This window comes from Aulostomus chinensis, chromosome 19 (genome assembly GCF_037954235.1).
Source record: "Aulostomus chinensis isolate RoL2024-O1b breed Wild chromosome 19, RoL_Achi_v1.0, whole genome shotgun sequence".
Lineage (NCBI taxonomy): Eukaryota > Metazoa > Chordata > Actinopteri > Syngnathiformes > Aulostomidae > Aulostomus > Aulostomus chinensis.
The window spans coordinates 17,256,873-17,281,027 of NC_141338.1; the positions used below are offsets into that span (position 1 = coordinate 17,256,873).

Consider the following 24,155-nt stretch of genomic DNA (forward strand, 5'->3'; position numbering starts at 1 on the left):
CTATCAGTGGTGAACTCAATGTAGGTAACAAATGACAGGAGTTTGTTGTCTTCGCTGGCAGCAGTTTCGAAAACTTTTTAATTTACAGATTGGTTCCCTTTGACCCCAGCAAAACACTACCTGCAGTACAACTGCTAACCCGAGGGCGTCCGTTAGCTCTACTGTCCTCTCTAGGGTAGCGTGAGTATTATCATCCCGTCAATCCTGTCAGTTCTGTCAACATCAGTCACCACAACTCAGTGAAGCAGTCACATGATACCTCGGTTCAGATCACATCAAAACAGGAAATACAGAGCTTTAAGTGTCATTGTCAGCCTCGAACACAGAGTTTGTCACAATATGAACCTTTTTTGATTCCTTTATTGAGGAATAATTTGTCCAACTCAAATATTTCATCATATTTGTGCAACAACTACCAATCTATGTAGACCGTCTTGTGCTTGTGCTCCTTCTAGTAACGATTCAAGCAAACCAATATCTGGTCTTTTCCTCTCTACGCTGCCAACAACAGAGGAGGAAATCTGGCAATGGAGGGAGAGCTCTTGTGAAGTTCTGCTGAAACTCTGAGGGAGGCTAGATTTGCTCGAGCTTGCCTTCCACGGCTCTGCTGGGCACAGCGGTTCTGAGCGCTCAGCGAAAGATGCTATATCACCTCGAGCTGAAGAGAACAATTAGGCCATATCAACAGATCAGATTGTTGGCAGCCGGGGCAAATAGCACCAGTAATCTGTGGCTTTGCTGGCATCCTGCCACGGCCAGCCGCAGCCCTCTGGCCTCTTCAGACGCTTAAGAGTCACTGAGGGCACCGGTATGCCCCAGGAGCCGACGCTTTCATCCACACAATATCAAGGCTATGAATTCAAGTTGGAGGGAAATAAAGGCAGCTGGGAGACACAAACGGTAACAGGGAAAGAATTAAGTCGTTAATGAGGGCAGTTGTTCGGCAGGACAAAAAGATCACGTTATATCAACACTGTGAATCAAATGATTGTCATTAGCCGCCCACCTACTGTGAAATTATGGGTGGCCTGTTTAAGTTCTTGCTGTCACTCAGCCCGCATTAAGCCTTCTGCACTCACATTTCTTTCTTCTGTAAGTCGTTCATGGGTTCATGGATGCCAACATGTGAGCCTTAACAAGCAGTAAGAGGAGAAGAAGAATCCTTTGATTTGAGCTGTCAAGGTACGGTTATAGTAGCTGCTAGTCTGTCGGATCATATCTTGTCTTAACAGGGTTTTTTTTTTTGCACCTTTCTTAAGCCTCTCTCACTGTAACATGAATGTTCGAGTAAAAGTAGGAAGACGTGGAAAAAACCCTGTAAAGACAGTATAATTTGCTGCTGCCACCGGATGAAGTACAAAGAGCATCGTGCGTGATTTAACTGAAGGCTCTTAGCAGTTCCTCTCACACATTCATTGTTTTTCATCAGAGGTTTCTAACTAGAATGAAAATACCAAACTCCCATCGAGTCACTTCGGACCGCATCCTCACCAGAAGGGGTCTCAAAAGTACCCATTAGCTCTGTGGAACCAAAATCTGCAGCAGGGCTTAGCTGTACCGTCCACGCTTCCTCATTAAGATAAGATTATTCTGTGTAAGCCCCACAACAGGGACAGTCGTGGAGTAAAAACCAGCAAAGGAAAAATGTAATATGAAACAAGTAAGTAAACAATTAAATATAAAAGTGAGGTACAGCTTAAGGTAATTTTGAAATAGTTATATATAAGACAAAATCTAAAATATTAGGATTTTATTTATTGATTCATTATTTGAATATGCCTGAGACCATGTAGGGTCACAGTTGAATTGGGACCAATAAAAAAAAATATATATATATATATATATATATATATATATAAAATGAACATTTTCAGCGCTCCAAATTCTTCTTCTGAAATATATATATTTTTCATAAATGTTCATATATTTTTGAACTATTGAAACATTATTTGCCGGCATTTCTGGCACATTTCCATTTGTTGCTCATGAAATCATCCTTGGTGCTATGCAGTATTTGATGATGGTGATGTAAGCACCACCTTTTTAGATCAATGATTGCTGCACATCTCAAAAGATACCAGCAAATATTGAAATATCTTCTCCCGCCTGATGATTTGTCTCTTTCTGCTTTATCATTGCAAATTGTAAACATCTGCAAGTAACAGCTCAGTGTTCATCGTCGTGTGTTTTACATCACCTGTTGGCATGCGATCAGCCAGTTATGCCCCGACCTCCCCACCAGCTCTCACTCACACTAAACACACACATACTCCCACTACCTCTCCCCTTGCCAAAAAGTAAACACATCAGTCAGGAGTATTTACTCTGCAGACCTTAACTGAAGGGACCAGATTAGTCTGTTTATAGAGTGGAAAAGCGTAGAGAGACACTGCCTGATTAATAAGCATGTGTGTATGAATACATGCAGTACTTGAATGGTGTTAGTATTAATGGATGGATAGAACATGTGGTATTGGCAAGCAAAAATATCTGATAATGGTACTGTTTTTTAAACACTCACACAGACACATGCAGAGTTTCCAGAGGAAAAAAAAGATACCAGCAGCCTGCTGTCGTCATGGTGATATAGACATCAGTGGTGAAAAATGAAGCTGTTAGACTGAATTTTGGGGGGGGGGGGTGGGTCTGGGTTTTATGTAACTGACTTGCTTAGGGATTTCTGTTGACTTTTCTCTTCCTTCTTTCTTCCTCTGAACACGACTGGAGAAAAGCTAATGACTAAAGCGCCATCTCGACGGCGCGCTGGCGTCCCGTGCATCTAAAAAAAAACAAAAAAAACCCAAAACCAACTCACCTGCCTCTCTCCCATCAGCAGACGAAACAATCAAACTGTCGGTGACTTGGTCTGGTGTGTGGAGGTGACTCATGACTGATTCATTCACTCCATATTCAATCTGTGGAATCATCTGTGTTTTTGTTTTTACATTGGTGTTGTTTTTCCTGGCTCTCGTCTCATCAATGGCATCATACCTCTTCTGACCCAGTGCCAGCAGGGTAGTATAGAAAATCCATTTTCTCCGCACGGAGCCAGTGAGAATATTTTGTAAATGTTTGTGCCGCAGTGAAATTTCGGATTCAACAGAAGCTATAGGGGAATTACTTTAAAACTGGCACTGCATTATGCATCATTTTTGCAGAACTAGTGCACTCCAGAGCAAACTACCTAAAGCGCTATGATTTTTGACAGTCAATTCCACTACTGACGAGATTCAAGGCAAAATAGCCATTGGACTTTTGGGTTTACTGAGAGTTATGAGCTCAGCCTCACTGTTTGCCTCATCCCACACCCCTGTGTTCCAGTAAACCTCTAGTCTGCCACTAGAAAATGAATAATAGAGGAGGAGAGTTAGTTGCGGAGTGAAAAACGAGCATCTGTCTGCCTGTGCAGAGGCGCATGCTTATGATTGTGCGTGTGAATGTTTTCAAAAAAGGGGGCGACAAAACAGACTGGTGGCCAGACGGGAGGGAGAAGAGACAATAACAGAGTAAACATTTCATGATACAGGAGTGAGCTGTAAGAAAACCGGCCAAAGTAGGAAGAAGACAAATTTAGGAGGTTTCGTCTGCTTGCAGGATGCCTCCAGACTATTGTGGGGGTGCATGGGGGGGGGGGGGGGGGGCTTACCATGTATAATGCATCATTCCTTGCTGGTGGCAGAGGCACCGTGAGCTCATGGGCTAGTTTAGGAATGTATCAGCTCGACAGGAGGCTGAGTCATTTTTAGTAACGATCATTTCAGTCAGACGATTTAGGTTTGAAATATTTATTACAAAAGGAGCGTCTAGGCTCCAGCCATTCGCTGCATATCAAGATATTAGAGAGAGAGAGAGGGGAGCAACCACTCAAACCTGCAGGTGGTGGAAGTGGTGTGTGTGTGTGTGATTGTTAAGCATATTTTAAGCAAACCGTGTTTCTATCAGCTGGTTTGGAGCTGGAATTGGCTGCTCAATGTCGCCAGAAGATGGCGTTACAGGCAACGTTACCTATGCTAGTGACAGAGGAGAAGAAGGCGAGACACTTGATAAGCTACCTCCAACTGGTCAAGTCAGTGTTGCTGCAGATGATGGGGGTCACATGAGTTGAGCGACAGCAGCGCATAACAGTGACTTGGGAAACTTAAAAAAAAAAAACATTTTGTCAAGTTTGCTATTTACATAAACTTTCTCTAATGCGTTGCTTCGAAATGTGTGGATGGAAACGTGACTGTAGACCAGCTGAAGGACAGATGGGAGATTCATGGAGTTTAAATAAACCACCAGATTGGGTGGGTGGGGGCTGAGTGGGGAGGTGAATTCGTGGGATGGTGGGAGGATTGTGTTCTGAACAACTTCACAACAGGCGGTCAGGTTAGCTGTTGTTTGCACCTCTGATTGTCCTGCATAGCTTTATTTCAACTGCCCCTGAAATTTGGAGTGCACTCGAATTCAGACCTTTGTGGTGAACAGAACAGAGCAGTGGTGGGGCCAATTCAAAACAAAGGAATTATTTAAAAAAAACAAAAAAAACTTTTGAACTAAAATAAGAGTGCTCTATTTCTTCCATCATGGTCAGATGAATTCAAATATTGTTTAAAAGGTACTTCTGGAGAAGGCCACAGTAAATGTTGTGCTGTGGAGCCGAGTTGCCCATTCTTACCTCTCACTTCTGAGGGCGTCTTTGCCTCAAAATGGGAGCCACTTCTTGTTTGTAGAGGAACTTCAAACTGTCCTTGCCAAATGAAAGCTATTGTGTCCCCTTCCGACCGTCAAACCAAAGGTCCCACTGCACTCATGCAGTAGGCCGACGTTAAAAGAAGTCAGAGGGAATTTAGGAGAAATGGAAAGTCAGGTAGGTTTGGGTTACAGAGTTCCTCTCAGTGCCACCTGTCATCACCAGGTCTGTTCAGCTGACATCTCCCCATCATGGTCCCCCCATGAGTGACACTATCAACAAGAGTATCAGTGGCTCCGTGTGACTATCCAGTTCAACGTCAGGCTCTTTGTATCCTCACCAAACTTCCTCCGACAAGTTATTCTGTTGCTATAAAAATGTGGTCGAACTAAACTTAAGGCTTTTGTGCAGTAATTTGCTTTGGCTTTTATTCTCAACAAACCTCATTCTCTTCCTTCCTTCTTGCTGGTGATTATATGACAAATGATGTCTGGAAAAGACGGACAGAAAGAAACCACTGTAAAAGCTCACCTGTCAGAAAAAAAACAGTTGCAAGCATTTGAACAAACAACACAGGCTATAATTTAGTTTTTTACTTTCTCCTCCTGCTGAGGCTTTCATCCCAGCAGGCGTTCTCATCTCAATCATCTGTTTATAATACAACACAATCTCACGACATACAGAACACAAATTGGCAAAATGTCCATGTAATCGCACCCAAGGAAAGAGCAAGAGAGGAGTAAGGCATTGTTTAGAAATAGGAGATGCTTGTAACGAGTGTAGAAGTGGTAAATGGAGAAATCTGTCAGCGCCTGCCAGCAAGATGGGCCCTAATTTGCTTATTTGTAACTGTCAGTCGTGCATTCATGTGCCCAGCGAGCCGGGGCCAGTTGACAGGCCACGGCTGTAATTGACAACACAGAGAAGTACTTTTATCCCTTATCAAAACACGAGCCAACCTTCCTGTGTGTGAGACAGCAGGTAGCCTGGACGACTGCCACGCATTTCTTGGATGCGGCAACAACTTGTATTCCCTCCTCCTCCTTCCCTCCCTCATGCCATTGATTTGCTTTACACGCCTCTTATCTAATCCTGCGCATGCATTTGACGCTTCTTCTGCAGGTTGCTGCAAACAGGACCCAGACCTCGTCGCATTTTCTCGAGACGACTCGGAAATTTGTACCTTCTGGTTCAACAGGTTGAGATGAAATAGATCGTTGAAGAAACACGGACGGGAGTGGTTCTGTCAGCGTATCTAGATGCACTTTTTTTTTTTTTTTTTTGGTACCGTATTTGGAGAGGTTGATAGAAATTCAGGGGGGGGGGGGGGAGACTAAGTTGCAAAAAAAGAGAGAATCAGTTGTAGATGTAATTACCAGCTGTCCTCTTTACCACTGACTGGGCTTTTGTTCACAAACTTACAGTTTTGTTTAAAATTTTACATTTTATTGACCCGAAAACTTGATTAGCCATCGTAAATGTAAACATAAAACTTAGAAATGTAAAATCATCCACTATCCATTTTCTGTAATCATGTGACCATCTTGACACAATCAGCAGATCATCTCATTCATTCGGTTTCGTCCAGGTTTCAATGGACGTATTTCGGCAGTTTAAGTAATGCTTCGGGAGACAGTTTGCTAAAATAATTTACGCTCTCTTGAGGCGATCTTTGCCTTTTTCAAAAAAGATGAAGATGGAAACTCCACTGATGTAGCACATCTTTACATATATCTGATGCTACCGTCTTTGCAGATGTTCCCCACTTGTTTTCATCTCTGTAAAGCAGCAAAGTGTCCAACTCTGGCTGCTACACAAGAACAATTTTCACTCGTCTAACTGAAGGTCATTACTCAATGATTTTTGATCATTTGTGCTCTTTCATAACGTTGCCTCTATCGCCATCTTCTGACAGCTCAATTATGCCCTCCGAACCAGCTGAAACAAAACTTGTGCGCATTCTTTCTAGGTAAAAATTCACTTGACAATTAAATGAAAACACAATTATCTTCCTCCTTCTCCTTTGGTTAATTTTAGTGTTTCCTCTCCTCTCCTCTCCTTTCCTCTCTGGGGAGGATTAGAACAGAGTCTCTTTGTCATCCTGCTGTAATCCTACACTGGCAACCTAACTTCAACAACAATAAACATACAAACGCATGTAAACACACATTTCGCTCTCAGATATATCCATGTTACCAAATAATTTGCTTCATGTCTAACTGAGCAAAGAACATCGGAGAGGATGTTGGCGTTTTTGTTTTTTTTTCTTCTTCCACGACTTTTCTGTTCTGCTCCCGAAGAAAAGTGGAAAAGAGGGAGATGTAAGGGATGAAAAGGAGGGAGTCTGATCTACTTCCCAGCCTGTCTCTGTCATCCCCCTTGAGGTGGGGCCATGCTGGGAATCTGTCAGCTGAGCTCCCCCCTGCAGAGAACCACAATGGCAGATTGGCAACCCTAATACCAAGGCTCTCTTTATCTGCCTGAATTAAAACCCAATTGGTAATGGGTGGTGGGAATTGCTGGCTCAGGGAGGGCTCTTTATTTATTTGTTTATTTTCACAGGAATTACGGTATGTGTGTGGGCGCATTTTAGGCAGAAAGAAAAATGTAATTGGGAAGGACAGGAGCTTCGAGGGGTATCAGTCAGAGGATTAAACACTGAACTAATACAGCTAGATTCAGAGCTGTTGTTAGCCCCTTTATTAAGAAGGATGTGTGTTTGTTTTCAAAAGGATGGGGCCAGTGTGTGTGCGCGCGCGCGCTTACAGGAAGTGCTTGTGAGGCAAGCAGGATGTGCAGGAAAAGTGTTTGGCTTGGCTGAGCTGGCAGCTAGGTTGCTGCTCTGAGAATTGCTTATGTAGGGGAGAGAGAGAGCGAGAGAGAGCGAGCAAGAGATACAAAGATTCCCCCTCTTTTGTCCTGCATTCATGAGCCTCTCGACAGTAGAAATACCGCCAAAAATACAACACACACACACACACTCACAAACTGAGAAAAATCCTGTCAAGTCAGCTGGGACGGAGACTGAAAATTGCTCTCAACTTGCCTCGCTACTCTCAGCTGTCAACTAATTGAGATATCCATCAGATTTGTTCCACAGCGATACAGAAACACCTCATCACTTATGAAACATGGCGACAGACAAGACTCTCTTCTTACGTAACTCCTTTATGTCCCGTTTGCTATGGCAGCAAAGTTGTCGGACTGTGTCAAAACCTGTCTGAAGGTACAGGCAAAGATCAGCGGGGACGCGTTGGGTTTGTCAGCCGTAAGAGGGGAGAAATTTAGGTGAAATGTTCTATTCAATGGCTGGATATTTTAGGTACATCGTCGCATAGTTGATACAGTAAAATGAGGGAAATAGAAGAGATAGATGTAGCTGAGTGGAAGACATGAACACAAATGAAGAGCTGGAAAGAAGTGACGACAGAGGAGGAGGAGGAGGAGGAGGAGAGGTGTTATCAGTGCACATACAACCCTGTCACTAAATTCTTCGCTCTCGCTCCTGCTTGTCCCGTACCTTCTGTGTTGACAGCTGATGGGACGATGGCCCACTCATTCAAGGTTAAGAATAGGAGCCGTCAAGGAGGGAAAGACAGCTCTTACGCGCGCACACACACACACACACACACACACACACACACACACGACCAACCTTCAATCTCACAGAGTTTCCTTCAGCCGCAGCACAAGGGCGTATTTTAAATTCTCGGGGGAGTCCTATTCCACTCATCAGCCATGTACCGTACAGATATGCATGCCGTTCTTACAGATCCCTCTGGGAAGCCCTTGTTAAGGGGTAAACTCCTCTGAGTGACAGATTCAGGGTACGAAAGTAAAAACCTAACTAATCCTAAGAGTAATCAGTCTGTTTACTTTATTTAATTCTTTTAATGATCAACCATCTTGACCTTTGACCAGCAGAATCCTTTCAGGTCATCCTCGAGTCTCAGTGGAGGTTTGAAACGAATGTAAAAACATTTCCCTCTAAGTGCACCTGCGATATCATGATCATGTGACCACGGCCTTGACCTTTGACCTTAAAAAAAACTTCCTGGTTTGGCATCTTTATGTCATCTTCCAGCACCAGTTACAGCCATATTTGAAGAAACTGTCCTCAAAGCGTCCCTGAGAAGGACGAATGGACAACATGAAAACACAGTGCCTGGACCTGCCTATGTACATGGAAACTACATCATGTTCAACTTCATGAAAAAGGTTACAAGATCAAAGGCTTTAATGTGAATTTCCCCTTTTTGCCTGAACAGATTCATCTGGCCAGGTGACCTCTTCACCCCTGGGCTCCCCCACGTCCCACCGGGGAATGCACCCGTCTCTGCTCAGTCCGACGACCATGGGGCCCTCCGGCTCCCTCCACTCGCCCATCAGCACGCTCAGCTCGCCTATGAACGGCCTGGCCTCGCCTTTCTCCGTCATCAGCTCACCCATGGGCCCCCACTCCATGAACTCACCTGGCATGGGATACGGCCCCAGCGTCAGCCCCCAGGTGAGGCCCCAAAAAAAAACCAATCAGATGCTCATGCCCGCTGGCGACAGTGTACAGATGTGTAAAGAGTTACTCACCAAATTGCATCAGCGCTCGATGTCAGCAAGTTCTCCAAGTTTAGGTATCGGGAGGGGAAAAGCTGCTATCCTGCAATACTGATAAAAAGTGACCTATTGGTGAACAGCAAACTGTATTTTAAAGGCAATTAATCGCTATCCACGATTGATTCATGCACAATGGAGGGAGATGCTGTTGGTACCTTGTGTACGTTTGACTTGTACGTAGTGATGTCTGCTTGTGTTGTTTTAGGGCTCGTCCTCATCTCTCATCCACAAGGCTGTACCTTTGATGATTGTTTTTGTCATCAGCTAAATTTATTTTCGGTGGAAGTGGTAGGTTTTAATGATCAATCAATTTTACATCAAACTCAGTCCGGGACAAGGCAGTCAGCCAGTTGCCACGGCTGCGAGTGACCTGGGCAGTAATTATACGCCGCGTGTCTGAATGTTTTTCATTGTTTGGCAAACACCCAGCCGAACCGATCAGAACTGTGCGTTCCTCGTGTATCAGCCATTGCTAACGTGACAAGAATGAGGACAAACTCACAAATAGGCTCCGTTTTATTTTTGTTTATTGTCTGTTTTTCCACCTTCTACCTGTTTATATTTTTAACTTTTCGTTCTTTTCGTTATTTTGAATCTGTTTCTTGGGTCATAATCTTGAATTCTCATCCCTGCATGAGAATATAAAGCTCCGTCTTGTTTCAGCCTTGAGTGGATTAATATTTTCAGAAATTACATTTCAGAAAAATGTCCTTCACTGAAGAGAATTTCATCAAATGTTCCAAAAGGGCTTTTGCATTTAGAAAAACAACAACAACAACAACAACACCACCAAACAGCAAACTTTATCGAATATCTCTTGAACTTATTTTCCAGACTTGTTCATTTAAATATAAACACACAATCTTCATCCCTGCATAGCACAAAGTAAATCAGTGCTGGAGCCTGAGCCCAGCGCTGAGAGGCCGTAGTGAGTCTCACTGTTTGAGGTTGACCCCTGAGTTCCCCCGTGATGGCGCTGCTTTCTATCTCGTGTTCCAGTTGTACTTTTTTCTAACAGTTGGCTTTCATCTTCAACCTGGAACATTAGTGAGTAAATACGTTTCCAAAAACTCACCCAAATATTCAGGTCATTACAACGTAAAGCACAAAATGCGTTGAGAATCTTGAAGAGCTGCTTTAATAATTTATTTAAGAATGAATTGATTTGGAAAGTGATTGTTCTTTTTTTTTTATTTTAAAAACCGTGTACATGTGACAGCTTCTTCATGTTACAGTCTTTCTAAGTGACAGAACTTGACTACGAACACATCGTGGCAATTGTGAACACAACGTTCAGAGGTCTGTTTGTGTTTCAACCTGCAAATCCAAGCAAATACAGATCCTCAAATAACTTGAAGTCTAAAGTCTGGGACGCGATGACTGACGTGTTGATTTTCTGGATTTTTGTTTTTTTCCCTTTCTGTCCAGCGATTATAAATGACGACATGAACAAACGTGTGTAACTTGTCTTCAGGTTAACCTCAAACTCTCAGTGTGCACTTCCTGCTAAATGAAGCTAGGTGTCGCATCGACATACAGCGTAACACTTCCTTCCGTGCACTTCTGGTCTGTCTTCTTTTCTGCATTTTATTCATTTTCCTCAGTGAAGGTCTCTCTTTTCAGTGTTTATTAGCTCAGAATAGCAGCCACAGTTGAAAATACTCTGAGAGACTCAGCACAGGGCCGTAAATTCCCCGCCGCCAACTAACACTTCTGCAGTGCAGTTGCAACACTTGCCACCAGTCCAAGTCACGTGAACAGGCTATGGTATAGACAACTAGACGAGGCCTGGAAATTCAATGCAGCTTTGTCCTACTTGTTTGATTTGTCAGTGAAAGCAGCAGCGAGCGGCCCAGTTTTATCTGAGAGCTGAAAATGATTCAGTCATGGTTTGTGTTTTTGTTTTCACTCCTGCATGCACACAGACGTACGGCCGACCTTTAAAACTAACCAGGCCAATGATTCAGTATCATGTCCTACAAACTGTATCCATATGGCTCTGAAGTGCAAATTACACACACACACACGCACGCGCGCGCGCGCACACACGATTTTTCTAAGCCGAGCCCCAGCAGACAGAGGCCCTGCTTTGACCCCGTGCCACAGTTAATCAAGGCCTATTCAGCTAGGATTCCACAGCACTTCAGCTCTGTCACTCACTCCTCTTTATCAGAGGCATATTTGTCACTGTCTCCCGCCATATCTCGCTGTCTTCTCTATCCCTTCATTCTTATTCTCTCTTTGGCTGTCCTCTCCGTGCTTTTTTCTTCCTTGTTTTTTTAAATTCCTTGTCTCTCTCACGTCATCTTTCTCGCAGTCTCTGTCGGTTTTTGTTCCATCAATAATCCTCGGTTTCTTTGGAATTAAAAAAAACACACACACACACACACACACATGCACATGCACAATTAAGACATCAAAGTCGGCAGTGGCCCAGTTTCCGCCGAGAGCCATATCTAAAATTGAAATTGTTTCCTCCAAAATGCAGTTGCTGGCCTTTTTTTTTGTGTTTGCTAATAATTCAGCAATGTGATGCTGTTTGGGATGGGTTCTCCCCACTATTGTTGAGCTTATCACTGCCTTCTAAATGAAAGTGTCCCACATGTAATGGAGTTAAGAGTGGATTAGGGGCACTTTCAGACAGCAACCAGAATCTTTCATTTCTAGAAAGCCCCTCCCCCCTCCCTTCTCATCTGTTGCTATCTTGGAGAAGTGTACATGTACTCAGGTTTGATGGTATAAGGCGGGAAATGTTACCCTCAATTCAATCTGGTTCCTCTGGTTTTAGATTTTAAACAGTGCTGTCTTATTCATAAATAGCTTGAGGCTCTAAAGCATCACCATCCCTGTCTGCATTCCTTTGCGCATGCTATGTGCTCAGCTTAAGATATAAGCACATTGTATGACTCGATGGAGCAAATGATCTGCATTGATACTTCAACCTTGAACCAGGCAACAATCTGTTGACTGAAAGATAAATTTTTGGTATTGGGAGTCTTTTTTGTTGTTTTGTGCGGCTTCATTCTGGATCAGTCGCGTTTAAAATCTGCCCACTGACGTGCTGTTGCTTTTCAAAATAAAAGCAAAAATGCTGTATGATTAGGACGCTTTTGTCAGATCTGGCTTTTAGAACCTTATTCTGAAAAATATTGACCAAAGTTCAGGCAATTCTGTAGCTTGTTTGTTGTCAGCAGCTAAGCTAACATCACGTCATCTCTTGTTAGCTGTGTGTGTGTGTGCGTGTGTGTGTGTGTGTGTGTGTGTGTGTGTGTGTGTGTGTGTGTGTGTGTGTTCTTTACTTGCTACCTTTGGAGGACTAGAATACGTATTTAACCAGCAGAGTGAGGACATTTTTGTAAAGTGAGGATATTTTAGCCGGTCTTCACATCTTCAAATGGCCGTTTGAAGGTCAAGACTTGGTTTCAGGGTCAAGGTTAGAATCAGGCTCTGTGTGTGTGTGTGTGTGTGTGTGTGTGTGTGTGTGTGTGGTTACACACACTCACAAAACTATTTGATACCCTGGTTTCCTTTATCCATTCATCTTCCGCCATATTTGCTTATGCATCGCAACATTACTGTGCTTGCTAGCTATAGCATGATCATTTGATCATTTAGCTTGGACCGTTGGGATTTTTGAATGTGGTCGCTAACTTTTTAAACATATACAGATCCACATTTTTAGATGATGGAATTTGATTTTGATAAATGCCTCTGAAGTGTGAACAAGCAAAAACCTGTGTTGTTCCCACAGTGATTTGAACAGTGATCTGGTCCTGGACCAACCCGGCATCAGTGAGGTGATGCTGCAGTCCAGCGTTCCACAAGAGATGTGAGGTTTAAACGCAGTTGTTGGAGTCGTTTCACTGTGACTGTTACATAGAGTCTGCACTCCCACTACCTTCCGCCACTGCTGGCTCAGAGCTGGAATGACCTGTTCTTTCTGTCTCTGTGCATTTCTATACTGACAGCAAGTGCTGAAAAGGCTGTGTGGGCCAAAGAGTCAGCATGCACCACAGCAGGACCTGATGCAGCCAAACGGAATCCAGCCATTTTCAGTTCAGGGTTATTTCTGTGAAAATGGACATTTGGTCTGCAGCAGCAAGAAAAATGGCAAGAAAGTAAGATTGACAGATTTTAATCATGTCTGTGGATTTATTTGAGGCAACACCCTTGTTTGGTTCTTGACTTTAAACGAGATGTAAAACCGATGTATTTCAGGAGTTTGCAAAGAAAAAATGTTCAATAGATCGATCGAGTGGAGTAAGAATTGTTTGTGGTTAATTACAAAAACTCTTGTCTTATCCAGCCGTGACAGTCGGCGCATCCAAATTGTGCACAGCCCCGTATCTGACAGTATCGGATATTTGTGGATTTGAGCCTTTAATCCGTCAGTGTTTGCATAACTGAGACAGCAGAGGCTGCTCGTTGTTGCACAGGCAGGGTGGAGTGCGACAGTTGGATGTGAGAGTTACAGCTCAGAGGTCAAAGACGGTGGCAGTACCCTGTGGCGGTGAGGTGCGGCGCTTCTGATTGGACGTGATTTGAGTCACACGGCGTACGCCACTTGAACTTAACACTCGCCTGACTTGCTGTTTTCTTGAGCAGTTGACTGGAACGAGGTCACAGCTGAGCATTTTCCCTGCTTAACTGCACACGCACGCAGGCGCGCACGCACATTGTCAACTCATATACCTGTGACTGCTTAAATCCTACGCTGCTGTAAGTTTGAATCTTACACAAAACCTGATGAAGTTTGTCACTGAACTCTCGTTCTCACCAGCCTAAAAACTCAGCTATCAGCATCTGGCTGCATTCGGAACCGATTTGATCAACGTTCACTCCTGGGTCATGCGACTGACCGTACAGTAGCCAGTTGGCATTGATGAGAACACAAACCATCAGCAATGTATGGCCGCTTCTAGCATTTCCAATCTCAGACCCACATAAGACAAACTTTTTGAGCTCCAACAATACATACATGGTGGCAATGACGGCTTGTCGCCACCACCTGTAACCTCTGCCACATTTTGTCCTCTCAGCAACAAATGTGACCCCTCTTATTCAATCGGCGGCAGCTCTACCATCGTTGAAAAACAGAAATAGCAACCATAGAAACACCACAGTCTTCCAGGCTGCTACAGCTACTACAAGACCAGGATTGACTATTTCAACAACAGGTGGCTCCTCCTCTCCTCCTAGTACTTTATAGTCTGCACATACTCTAAATGTGCGGTGCAAAAATGGCATCAAGTTAAATGACGACAGATTTTATGATTGAATCAAATTTTCGGGTTTTATTATTCACAAAACAGCTAGTGAGCTGAAAAGTGTGCAGAAATCCACAGTGCAAACACCATGGTTGCACCTGTTTTCACTTTCCTTTGCTCTGTTTAATGTCTGTCTTAGATCAGGAGCTCATTTGTATTTTGAGCTCATGCTTTAGTCCCGGGAATTTTTTCTAATTTGTCCAAACATCAACTTGTTTGCTGTAAACTACAATTATCGGTGCGTTCTTTTGGCGGGATGGGCATCTTTAAAAGAAGTGTGTGATATTCAACCGAGATTGATAAAAACCTGAAAACAATGGACGTTAACAGTCCTCTACATCAAAGACTTGAATGACAACATGATGAAAGCAGGGGGCAGGATGAGAAAAAAACTGCCATTATTATTGGAATCTTGCATCTCATAGAAGCCAAACCACATGTAAAGAGACAGACAGTCCTTTATCATCAGCCAATTCTTACATCTAAACAAAGACAACGGTACTTCCCCCTTTAGCTGTGTTCCAAAAAGCTAGACTTACTGTGACTGTGCGGATCACTTCGCCTCCATTTAGCTCGTCCCGTCGGCTCGGTGCATCCTGGTTATCTGCTTTGCATATTGCTGACAAACAGAAAAGCATCTGTATTGTTCAGAGAAGGGCCACACACATGTTATGCTGGAAGAATTTACCAGTGGCCATGTGAAATGCATATTGATGCAGCCACAAAAAGGCCTGTTGTCTCTTTTCTCCTGGATCGGTGTGAGATAATAGATGGCGAGACGTCTCCCCTCAGTATCTGGTCAGGGCGGGTGCCAGGCCACAGCCTTGCCCATTAGGAATCGACTCATCCGCGGTCGTGTTTGTGGGCTTAAATTCACTTGCAACACAGACCATCCCTGCATCACAGACACCGCAACTCTCCAAGCAGCTGGAAGGGATTATTACCAAAGGGTGGATCACATTTTACACTTGCAGTGACAATAGCGAGTCTGTTGGGGTTTTTTTCGCAGAAAAAGGGGGTCTTTATCATCGGACCACTGCAGCCTCCATTTTTCCATTTTGCAACTCTGGTCTGTAGCCCTCTGGCGCTCTCCCACTGAAATCTTTTTTTGAAAATTCTAAACCAACAACAGGCCTCCAGTGAGTCCGCCTTAAAAGTACATAAAAAGCTGGAGTGTTTCTGGAGTTGAGAAAAAAGGTGTAAATGTTTTACAAGAAATGGAACATGCGCTTAATAAGTAATAAATGAGAGGCGGCGGTGATGTCATGTGCCAGTTTTGGGTATGTCATGTTTAGGTAAGGGTCGCTAGGAGACGGAAACACAACATACTCAAGACAGAGAGGGAGGGAGAGAAAGAGTGTAGTGGACCTCGGTGCCTTCCTGTGTGGGAGTAATAAAGGTCCATTCCACCGCTCCGTTGTCGTTGATGGACCTTACTGTAGTCACTCTGCATGACATCATGGTTGCATGGCTCTAATGGCTACACAAAGGCTCTGTGTCTCAGCTCCCCAGAGAACAGTCAAGGCTCTTTAGTGTCAATCGACCCACAAATGGATGGGGGAAAGATTTTTTTTTAGCCAAAGCTGTCTCCAGGTAGCAATTAGAAGCATTTTTACTCCCACCCCCAGCAGCGGTAGCTCAACGAAGTGTAGCTAATGTGTAGAATTAATCCAATTGTGCTTTTACCAGAAGTTTAGCTCCTCTCAGAGCCTTCTTCTATATGGTATTGCATTTTGATAGACGTTTTTCTTCTCTGCTCCTGTGTGTTTCCTGTTTGCAGCTGTTTGCTGTCAATGCGCGCTCAACATTTAAAACTGCTCCGACTTACTTGGAAGGCATTTATGCTGAAACTTTTGTAGGAAGTGTTGCTTTGATTAACAGAAGCCTAAATTCATGAAAGCACTGAAAAGTAGAATAAGAACACAACAGTTCTTTTCTTTCAAACAGTCAGAGCAAAGTTTCGCTGGAACTGATGGAATTCACGCAACTTTATTTGGGACATCCTTTATTCGTCAAACAGACTTAAAGCTATCATTTGAGACTTGTCAACGCTCTGAGCCTATGTGTGTGTTCCAGCCTGTGTGGGGCCACACAGGAGACGAGCCATTTAGGAGGTGGCAGCTATAAGGGAGAGAAAGAGTAACATTAGGTTTAAGTTACAGAGAGGAGCCTCCAAATGCAGACACTAGGCGTTGCGGTTTAAATGCCTGGGGGGCATACTTTTATTTTAAAGCTTCAAATAATCCCTGCAAGGCTTTCATTGCATGTGGTGATGTGATCTTAGAGGAACTCAGCGCTGCCTGTGGACAGACATGTACACTGTGGCATTTGAGTGAAGTGCAATGACACCAACCCAAGGACTGTTTTTTTTCACCTGCCTGTAACATGTAGATGTGCAAAGAATGCATTGTTATCCGTCGTGTTAATTCATGTGTTACTGACAAGGAAGGCTCACGGTTCGCTCGTATTCATGCAAAAACAGCCAAGTAAAGCGTTTTCTTTTATTAGCCGCACCATAGAAAACTAAGTGTGTTTTCACTCATGTACGGTTTAGTCCATTGAATCGAAGTCTGGTCCATGTTTAGACAGGTGTGAAAGCAGCAGTCGCGCGCTGCTGGGCACCAAAATAACCAGACTTTAATTGCTGGTCTTGGTCCTGTTCCAGACTCAGGTAGTTTTGGGGTATGTGCGCGATTCGACCCAAATACTCCCGTAACCAGGTGGGCTTTGCATTTTTAGATGCAGCAAAGCATTGAAAGTGTTGCAGTTTGTGTAGAAGGAAAAAAGTTGCAGACATAATCACCTTTTGCAACAACCTCGGAGCTCCAGGCTGTAGTATATGAAAGGTTTTGTACTACTTAATTGCAGAGTTGTAAACGAGTCCACATCTCCCCGTTCTTTATTCTTTTTGGTAATTGTCTCTTATAATTAGGAGGCTGATATCTCCAAGTGTTCCAGATTGTTGTCATCGTCACCCGTGCTGCTGCATTAATAACATGCATCATAGAAAAAGTTATCAGAGCTTAATTGCATGCTGTACTTGTGTGTCTTTGCATGCACAAGTCATGAAACCGCTGTGATTAATAGATTAATCAATCAACCGGAAATTAACTGCCGCCACTCTGCTAATCCGTCAACTCTTTTGACAGTAGCTGCAAGTTACTCTGCTTATTTCCTTTTCACAGCTGAAATGCTATCGTCTTTCATGCCACTGATAGTCTTAATATGCCTTTTTCACTCAAACACAAATGTCTGTCAAAAAACACACACAAGCGCCAGCAGTGCTTGTGATGATTCATTTTATCTGGTGTGGCACAGCAAGGGGTAAGTGCTGGAAAGCTCCGAGCTGTCTAGAATAATGTCTGCTTCCACTAAATTCTATCCATGGGGAGAGACTTGTGGAGGAAGTGTTTTATTTGAGCTTCAGTACCAAAATTCACTCTGCTGTTTCACAAGAAGGCAGGCTTAGGATATGTTGTTCATCATTAATGTCTTTATCGATGGCTAATAAATCATGTATGTATTCACTTTCATTTTTCTTGATAAACCATCATGCAGGTTTGAGCCCATTCGTACATGAAAAATCTCTTTCATGGGTCTGTAACACGTTGCATGTTGACTTGAAATGTAAAAATTATTCTTCAGATACAAAAACAGCCATTTTTTTTAATGAACATCGGCGTGTTATGACTCAAAATAACAGACCAACAGAAAAATGACTCACACATTGCATTATAAGAGAACGTGTGTAGCCTTCTGTCATGAGAGACTATTCTGATGATTGTAAACATGCTAGATTTTGTTGGCCAGGTTGATAATCTGGCCTAAAGTCGTAAATGTTAAGCCTTGACTTAATATTTTTGTCCAACACAGCAGACTGAAGTTACACCTGCCAAAACACTGCAAGAAATACTACAAATGATGAAACACCAACAGAACGAACCCTTCAGTTAAATATCAGTGCATTGACAGCTTGTTATGGTTCTATGAAGGTTATTACGTTATATGCAATGTATTTCATGTCGCCGCCTAAAGCACCTGATATTATCTTGTAAAGATAAATTCAGTCTCTGACTCTGCAGTTGCCATTATTTATGTTGTCAAATGCTGCTTTTACAGGTTGTAGAGGCCAAATTCCATCTGTCCCCTCTGTTTATGCAGAGTGAGACTTTAAATTTACAGTTGCATGACAAACCTATTTGCACATGACCCTAAAGTGCATCCACACCCAGCCTGAGTACACGGAGCCCAGCTCGCCTTAGCATGTACGTGCTACCACCCACGTGTCTGTCGATTGGTGCTTGTTTGTGAGGTATGTGGTGTTCAAACAGGTGTCTTTCAAACTTTTAGCAGTGTAATTGATCCCAAAGGGTGTCTTACTGTGAATAAACCCTGAAGGCCACAGAAGAGCGGACCCATTAACGCACGCACCACCCCCGGGTGAAACCCAATCCCTCATCTCTGTTGATATGTGTCCAGATAAGATTAACCCACACAATACACGGGTGAAAAGAAAGTTCTTACTCTGACCAGCGGAGGTAAGTTTGCTTTTCGAAGGAAGTGGTGGTCATGGGGTGAAAGGTGACACAAGGTTATCTTCAGGCTACCGCGTCTCTGCGGAGGCAGCTGGTGAGGCGTCGACTCCCGTCAGCAGCAGATTTCTATCCCGTCCACACTCTTCCATTCTAGCTTTGAATATTTTTAGTCTCATCTATGGCAAACCCTTTGCGGAAGTTGACTGCCAGTTCACGCTGAGATGCAGTTTGTAAATTGCTGAACGTTCTATTCCCGGCCATATTGTGCCACTACATTATAGCAAGACTCATGAAGGAAATCTTTAAGAGTGTTTTGAAAGGATAACTTTCTCTGAGTTAAAGAAGGAAAAAAAAAAAAAAAAAAGGTGCCCTTGAACTGGAAAGCAACTGGAGTTCCACAAGAGGCTTGTGTATTGAGGAGTGATGCGCTAGGATTTGATGTCTGCGTTTGAAGTGTCTTTTTGAGCAAAGTCTGTGCTCTGACTCAGAATCAAGCTAAGCCCGTCTTAAGCACAGGCCTCCACTCTTCTTTCCTTTTCTCCTCTGTTCACTCGAGGGACGACTCCTTTCATTTCTCTCTACCACCATGTGTGTTGTCATTGCATACTAATTGTTAAAAGGACCTGTGCTGCTGCCGGGATTATTCTGTCTATTAAAAGAATTAGAATTGAGCAAAACACTTAAAAGTCAAGCCGATTTGCTGTAGTTTGTGTTTATGTGATTTTGTCACAATAAGAAAGAGAAGCGTTCCTCAACGGCACCACAAATTACAATGAATCAACGCCTCGGATGAAAATTCAAATGTAATCCTGAACTGCAGGGCTGCTGTGTGAGTACCATGTTCCAACTGCTCTGTTTGGCAGGATCAGATAACAACTAACAAGGAAAAAGGTTTGACTTGCTGATTTGGCCATTTTGCTTTGAAACTACTGTGATTTTCCTCTTTCAAGATTAACCTCTTGTCCATGGTGTCAAATGTCCTCTCACCTTTTGACCTCTGGCCTGGTGGCACTCATCACAACGTTATGTCAAAGTAGTAATGTGATATGTGATCAGGGCTGCAAGGGGGTGTTTTATTTTGAAAATTGACTCTCTGTCTGACTTCCAGCCCTGGCTTGTTCTGCTCCAGGCAGACTGAAGTACCAGCGCAGCTAAATGTCAATACTGCAATTTATCGTGATACTTTCTTTTGCAATACTTTATTGATCCACTGGCGCCGATGGTCAAAATGGTAATTACAGCAGCTGGTGTTATAAATCGACATTTAGTCTTAACATATTGACATATTATTATTTTGTGTGTGTGTGTGTGTGTGTGTGTGTGTGTGTGTGTGTGTGTGTGTGTGTGTGTGTGTGTGTGTGTGTGTGGGCCTGCATGGGTCAGTCGGTGGTTGGGGGGGGTTTAAGGGGTATTATTTTAGTGAACATCATTATGTATTGTTGGTGTAGGCATGTATGGCCCAAAAATGATATAATATTTCTGGGAAATTTGCGCTAAAACAATATTTTTGGTCGTTAAAACAAAATACTTCCTTTTCTTCTTTATATTAATTTCAAGGAAATTCTAGTTCAACAGGCCAGCATGAACTTAATCATTTGCCTTCAACATGTCCAGCAAAGGGCAGCACGGTGGTGCAGTGGTCAGCACTGTCTCCTCACAGCAAGAAGGTTCCAGGTTCCAGTCCCGGCTCCATCACGGGATCTTTCTGTGTGAGTCTCCATGTTCTCCCTGTTCCTGTGTGGGTTCTCTCTGGTACTCCAGCTTCCTCCCACAGTCCAAAGACATCAAGAGGGGACGAGGCTGATTGATACTCTAAATTGACTGTAGGTGTGACTGTGAGTGTGAATGGTTGTCTGTCTCTATGTGTTGGTCCTGTGATGGACTGGTGACCTGTCCAGGGTGAACCCCGCCTCTCGCCCGTAGCCGCTGGGATAGGCTCCACCCCCTGCGACCCTTAATAGAGAGGTGAATGAATGAATGTCCAATAAAAACAAACAAACATCCTTATTTCTGTAGGTCAATAACAGGTGCTCAGATTGAGATGTTCTGTATCAACATGAAAAGTGCGGCGCCTCCCTCAGTCCAGTCTGGTTGTGCCGCGTAGTTTACCTCTGCCGTGCATCAAAACTGATCCCAGGATTATCATGATAGGCAGGCACGCCGCTGCTATATGGTGTTGTTATGTTCAGCAAAGAGTCACGATGGGATCGCACTGCCATTTTAGTGATTCCCAGCTTGAGCATGAAATGGCAGAACAAAAACAGACCTCTTTCATATTTTTAGTGGATTTACTCCTGATGGAATCACAAGAATGCGACGGAGCTCATCGCAGGCAGACCTGACAGAATTTACTTGGTTCTATTGCATTAAGTTTTTATTAACTCACTGGCTACTTCTGCTCCAAATTCTGCCTGTAAGAAGCTAATCGTGCGTGTTCAGTACACGCTACAGGCAGCGTGTACTGAACACGCTCAGCAATTGCCTTCAGTTTTATACACTCCAGTGCAACACCACCTGCTATGAGCACAACAATAGACATCAAGTAGAATTACTACCTTACTGTTCATCACGTATTATGTTTGACTCCTCCAGCCGTTTGCTTACACCAGCAGGTGGCACAAGACATATAATCACATGTATCATTTCTATGAAGAATCCAACACCTGCGAGCACACACGGACCCCCAGTGGACTTGATGTACCAGTCGAATGTCCCCCACAACATGTTACATAACACCTGCAGCCCGTGAAACGGTGTTATTCAGCTGGAGCATTTCAGGCACTCATGTTGTACATTACACTGCAGGGAATCTTATGTCCTACATTTCCCTTCCTTGATATTAAATGCCCCTCATTTGTTTCCCTCCCTCAGCTTTTAAAAGTTTGAAGATGAGTTTTCCGTGTCTGTAAAAAAAAAACAAAAAAAAAAAAACAGACAGACATGTAAGAAGAGCGTTGTTGAGGGGTTTCCCAAGATGATAATGCTGCACGCACATGCACACACACACGCACACACACACACACACACACACACACACACACATGCTTACAGCTGGCCTCCTCGTGAAGGGTCACATGTATGTGTTGAGGGAACGTGCATTTCTATTTCCAGAACCAGTACTGAGCCACTTTAATCCCCCCCCCCGCCTTTCCTCCATCGCCATGGACAGAGGAGAGAGAGAAAAAAGAAACGAATCATCCTAGCTAGCCCACCCCACCATGAGAAGCAGTGTCGCTGAGATTGAGTTGCAAGTTTACTGAAAATAGATTGTGAGTGGAAGAGTCTTTTCTGTCAGGCAGACAGGGGGTTTGATAGAGACGATCTCAGCCGAGGAGACAGCTCTGTTAGTGCTGTGCTGCAGGGCAAACGACTAGATTCAGGCGCTCAAGTGAGGTAAGACCTCATGTTGTCTACTTGCATGGGTGTGAACATGCAGAGATAGGGGTGGGTGCTGCCGAAGCTGGTTCCAGACAAATGATGCAGCTTTGTTGGTGACTGAGTCACTTGGAGATGCTTTCTTCAAAACCATCCCAGCAACACGGACAGACTGAAGTCGACAATAATAACTGTACATCTGCCATTTATTTATACAGCACAAATGTTACTGTACATCATTCCGTACAAATAACACACACGGGGGCACACGTCCTAAGACATTTGTACCAGTTGTATTTCATCTCTCTGTGGACATAAAAACATGGCATGGTATTACAAACAGACCGCACATGGCTCAATCCACATTCCCACTGCAGGAACTCAGGATAGTAAGATGAATTCTTCCCACTCCTGCATATGCATTCATTAGAGCGACGACGAGAAAGTAAGAGTTTAGTTTAAAAACATGGGAGATGGTTTTATGTCTGCTTCACTTTACCCACTTCTCTATGTGTAGATTACAGTGTGGACTGGGCCACGGTTTTTGGGCGACTCCAAGCCACAATCGTGCATACTTACAGACTAAGTTAATCAACCAGAGGTCCACTGTAGATCTCCTGCTCTTTTGTGTATTGGTCTGTGCTTCATGCCTTGTCAAGTATGAACCGCCTCCAAAAAAACCTGTACAATCCCACACTTTTGTTCTAATTTGAGCCACTCTTTAATAAAACCCACTCCAGTGTACAGTATGTACAACTGTGTCTTTATATCCTGCAAAATTCTTTTTCCCTGTAATTAAATAATGTGTAACACTAAAAGGAATCTCAGTGATGTAAAGTCGTGTGTGTGTGTGTGTGTGTGTGTGTGTGTGTGTGTGTGTACGTGCGTGCACATTTCTCAGTGGGTATTTATGTCAACATGGTGTGAAGAGCAGGCTGGGGTGGGTGTCTGAGTGTGAATTGCCCATTTTTATGTGGTGGAGGGCTTTCAACTTTTCAACCCACTGAACCCACCAGTGGATCCATCATTTAAATCCAGCCAAACATGAATTTCTCGTCAGTTTCTTCAATTCAGGGTCCCGTGACGACACGCATGACATACTGAATTTTGTGGAAATGAGTATAAAATGATGCAAAAGTCATGTTGAATGTCCGGTGTGATGGGATGGTAAAGCAGCTCTGGTTGGAACATTTCAATCAGTGTAAGCATGATGTGCTGTAGCTTCCAGCAAAACCTGTACTGCATCGCTGACAGTTTTTCTAACTTTGAAGCTTTTCAAGAAGAATCCAATATTTAAGAGCGTCCAAATGTGAACTGCTAGGAGGACGAGGTCAGCACGTCTGGACTTATACAGCTGGTGCAAGCTTTTGTGTGTCAGTCTCCAATTTTTATATATGTATACACACGCACGCACGCATGCACACACACACACAAGCGCACACACTAAAAGTGGACATGCACGAGGTCCTCACTCTGAGGCAGGTGAAGGCATCCTGGCATCCTGAGCTGCTGCAGGTCTCCAGACCCGACTCTGACAGGAGATGACTTAATAAAATTATCTTGTTTGGTCAGTTGAGCTCAAACAATAGATAGATCTGAAAGGGCAGATTCCTTTCAGCAGTAAAACATTAAAAATCATAAAAAGTAGAGATGTGAGTGTGAGTTAGTGTCCATACACACACCTGTTGGCCTGTG

At 43.6% G+C, this 24,155-nt stretch overlaps 1 protein-coding gene across 4 annotated transcripts in view; it reads left to right on the top strand.

Annotated features, from left to right (window-relative positions):
• rxraa (retinoid X receptor, alpha a) overlaps window positions 1-24,155 on the top strand; it is a 109,325-nt gene that overhangs the window by 56,076 nt on the left and 29,094 nt on the right. For 2 of the 4 annotated variants that reach the window (XM_086188091.1, XM_086188094.1), the window contains exon 3: window positions 8,941-9,179. In XM_086188091.1, the coding sequence (XP_086044217.1) occupies window positions 8,941-9,179 (239 nt within the window). The remainder of the gene's footprint in view (window positions 1-8,940; window positions 9,180-24,155) is intronic. The other 2 variants (XM_086188090.1, XM_086188092.1) reach the window with 1 other exon arrangement.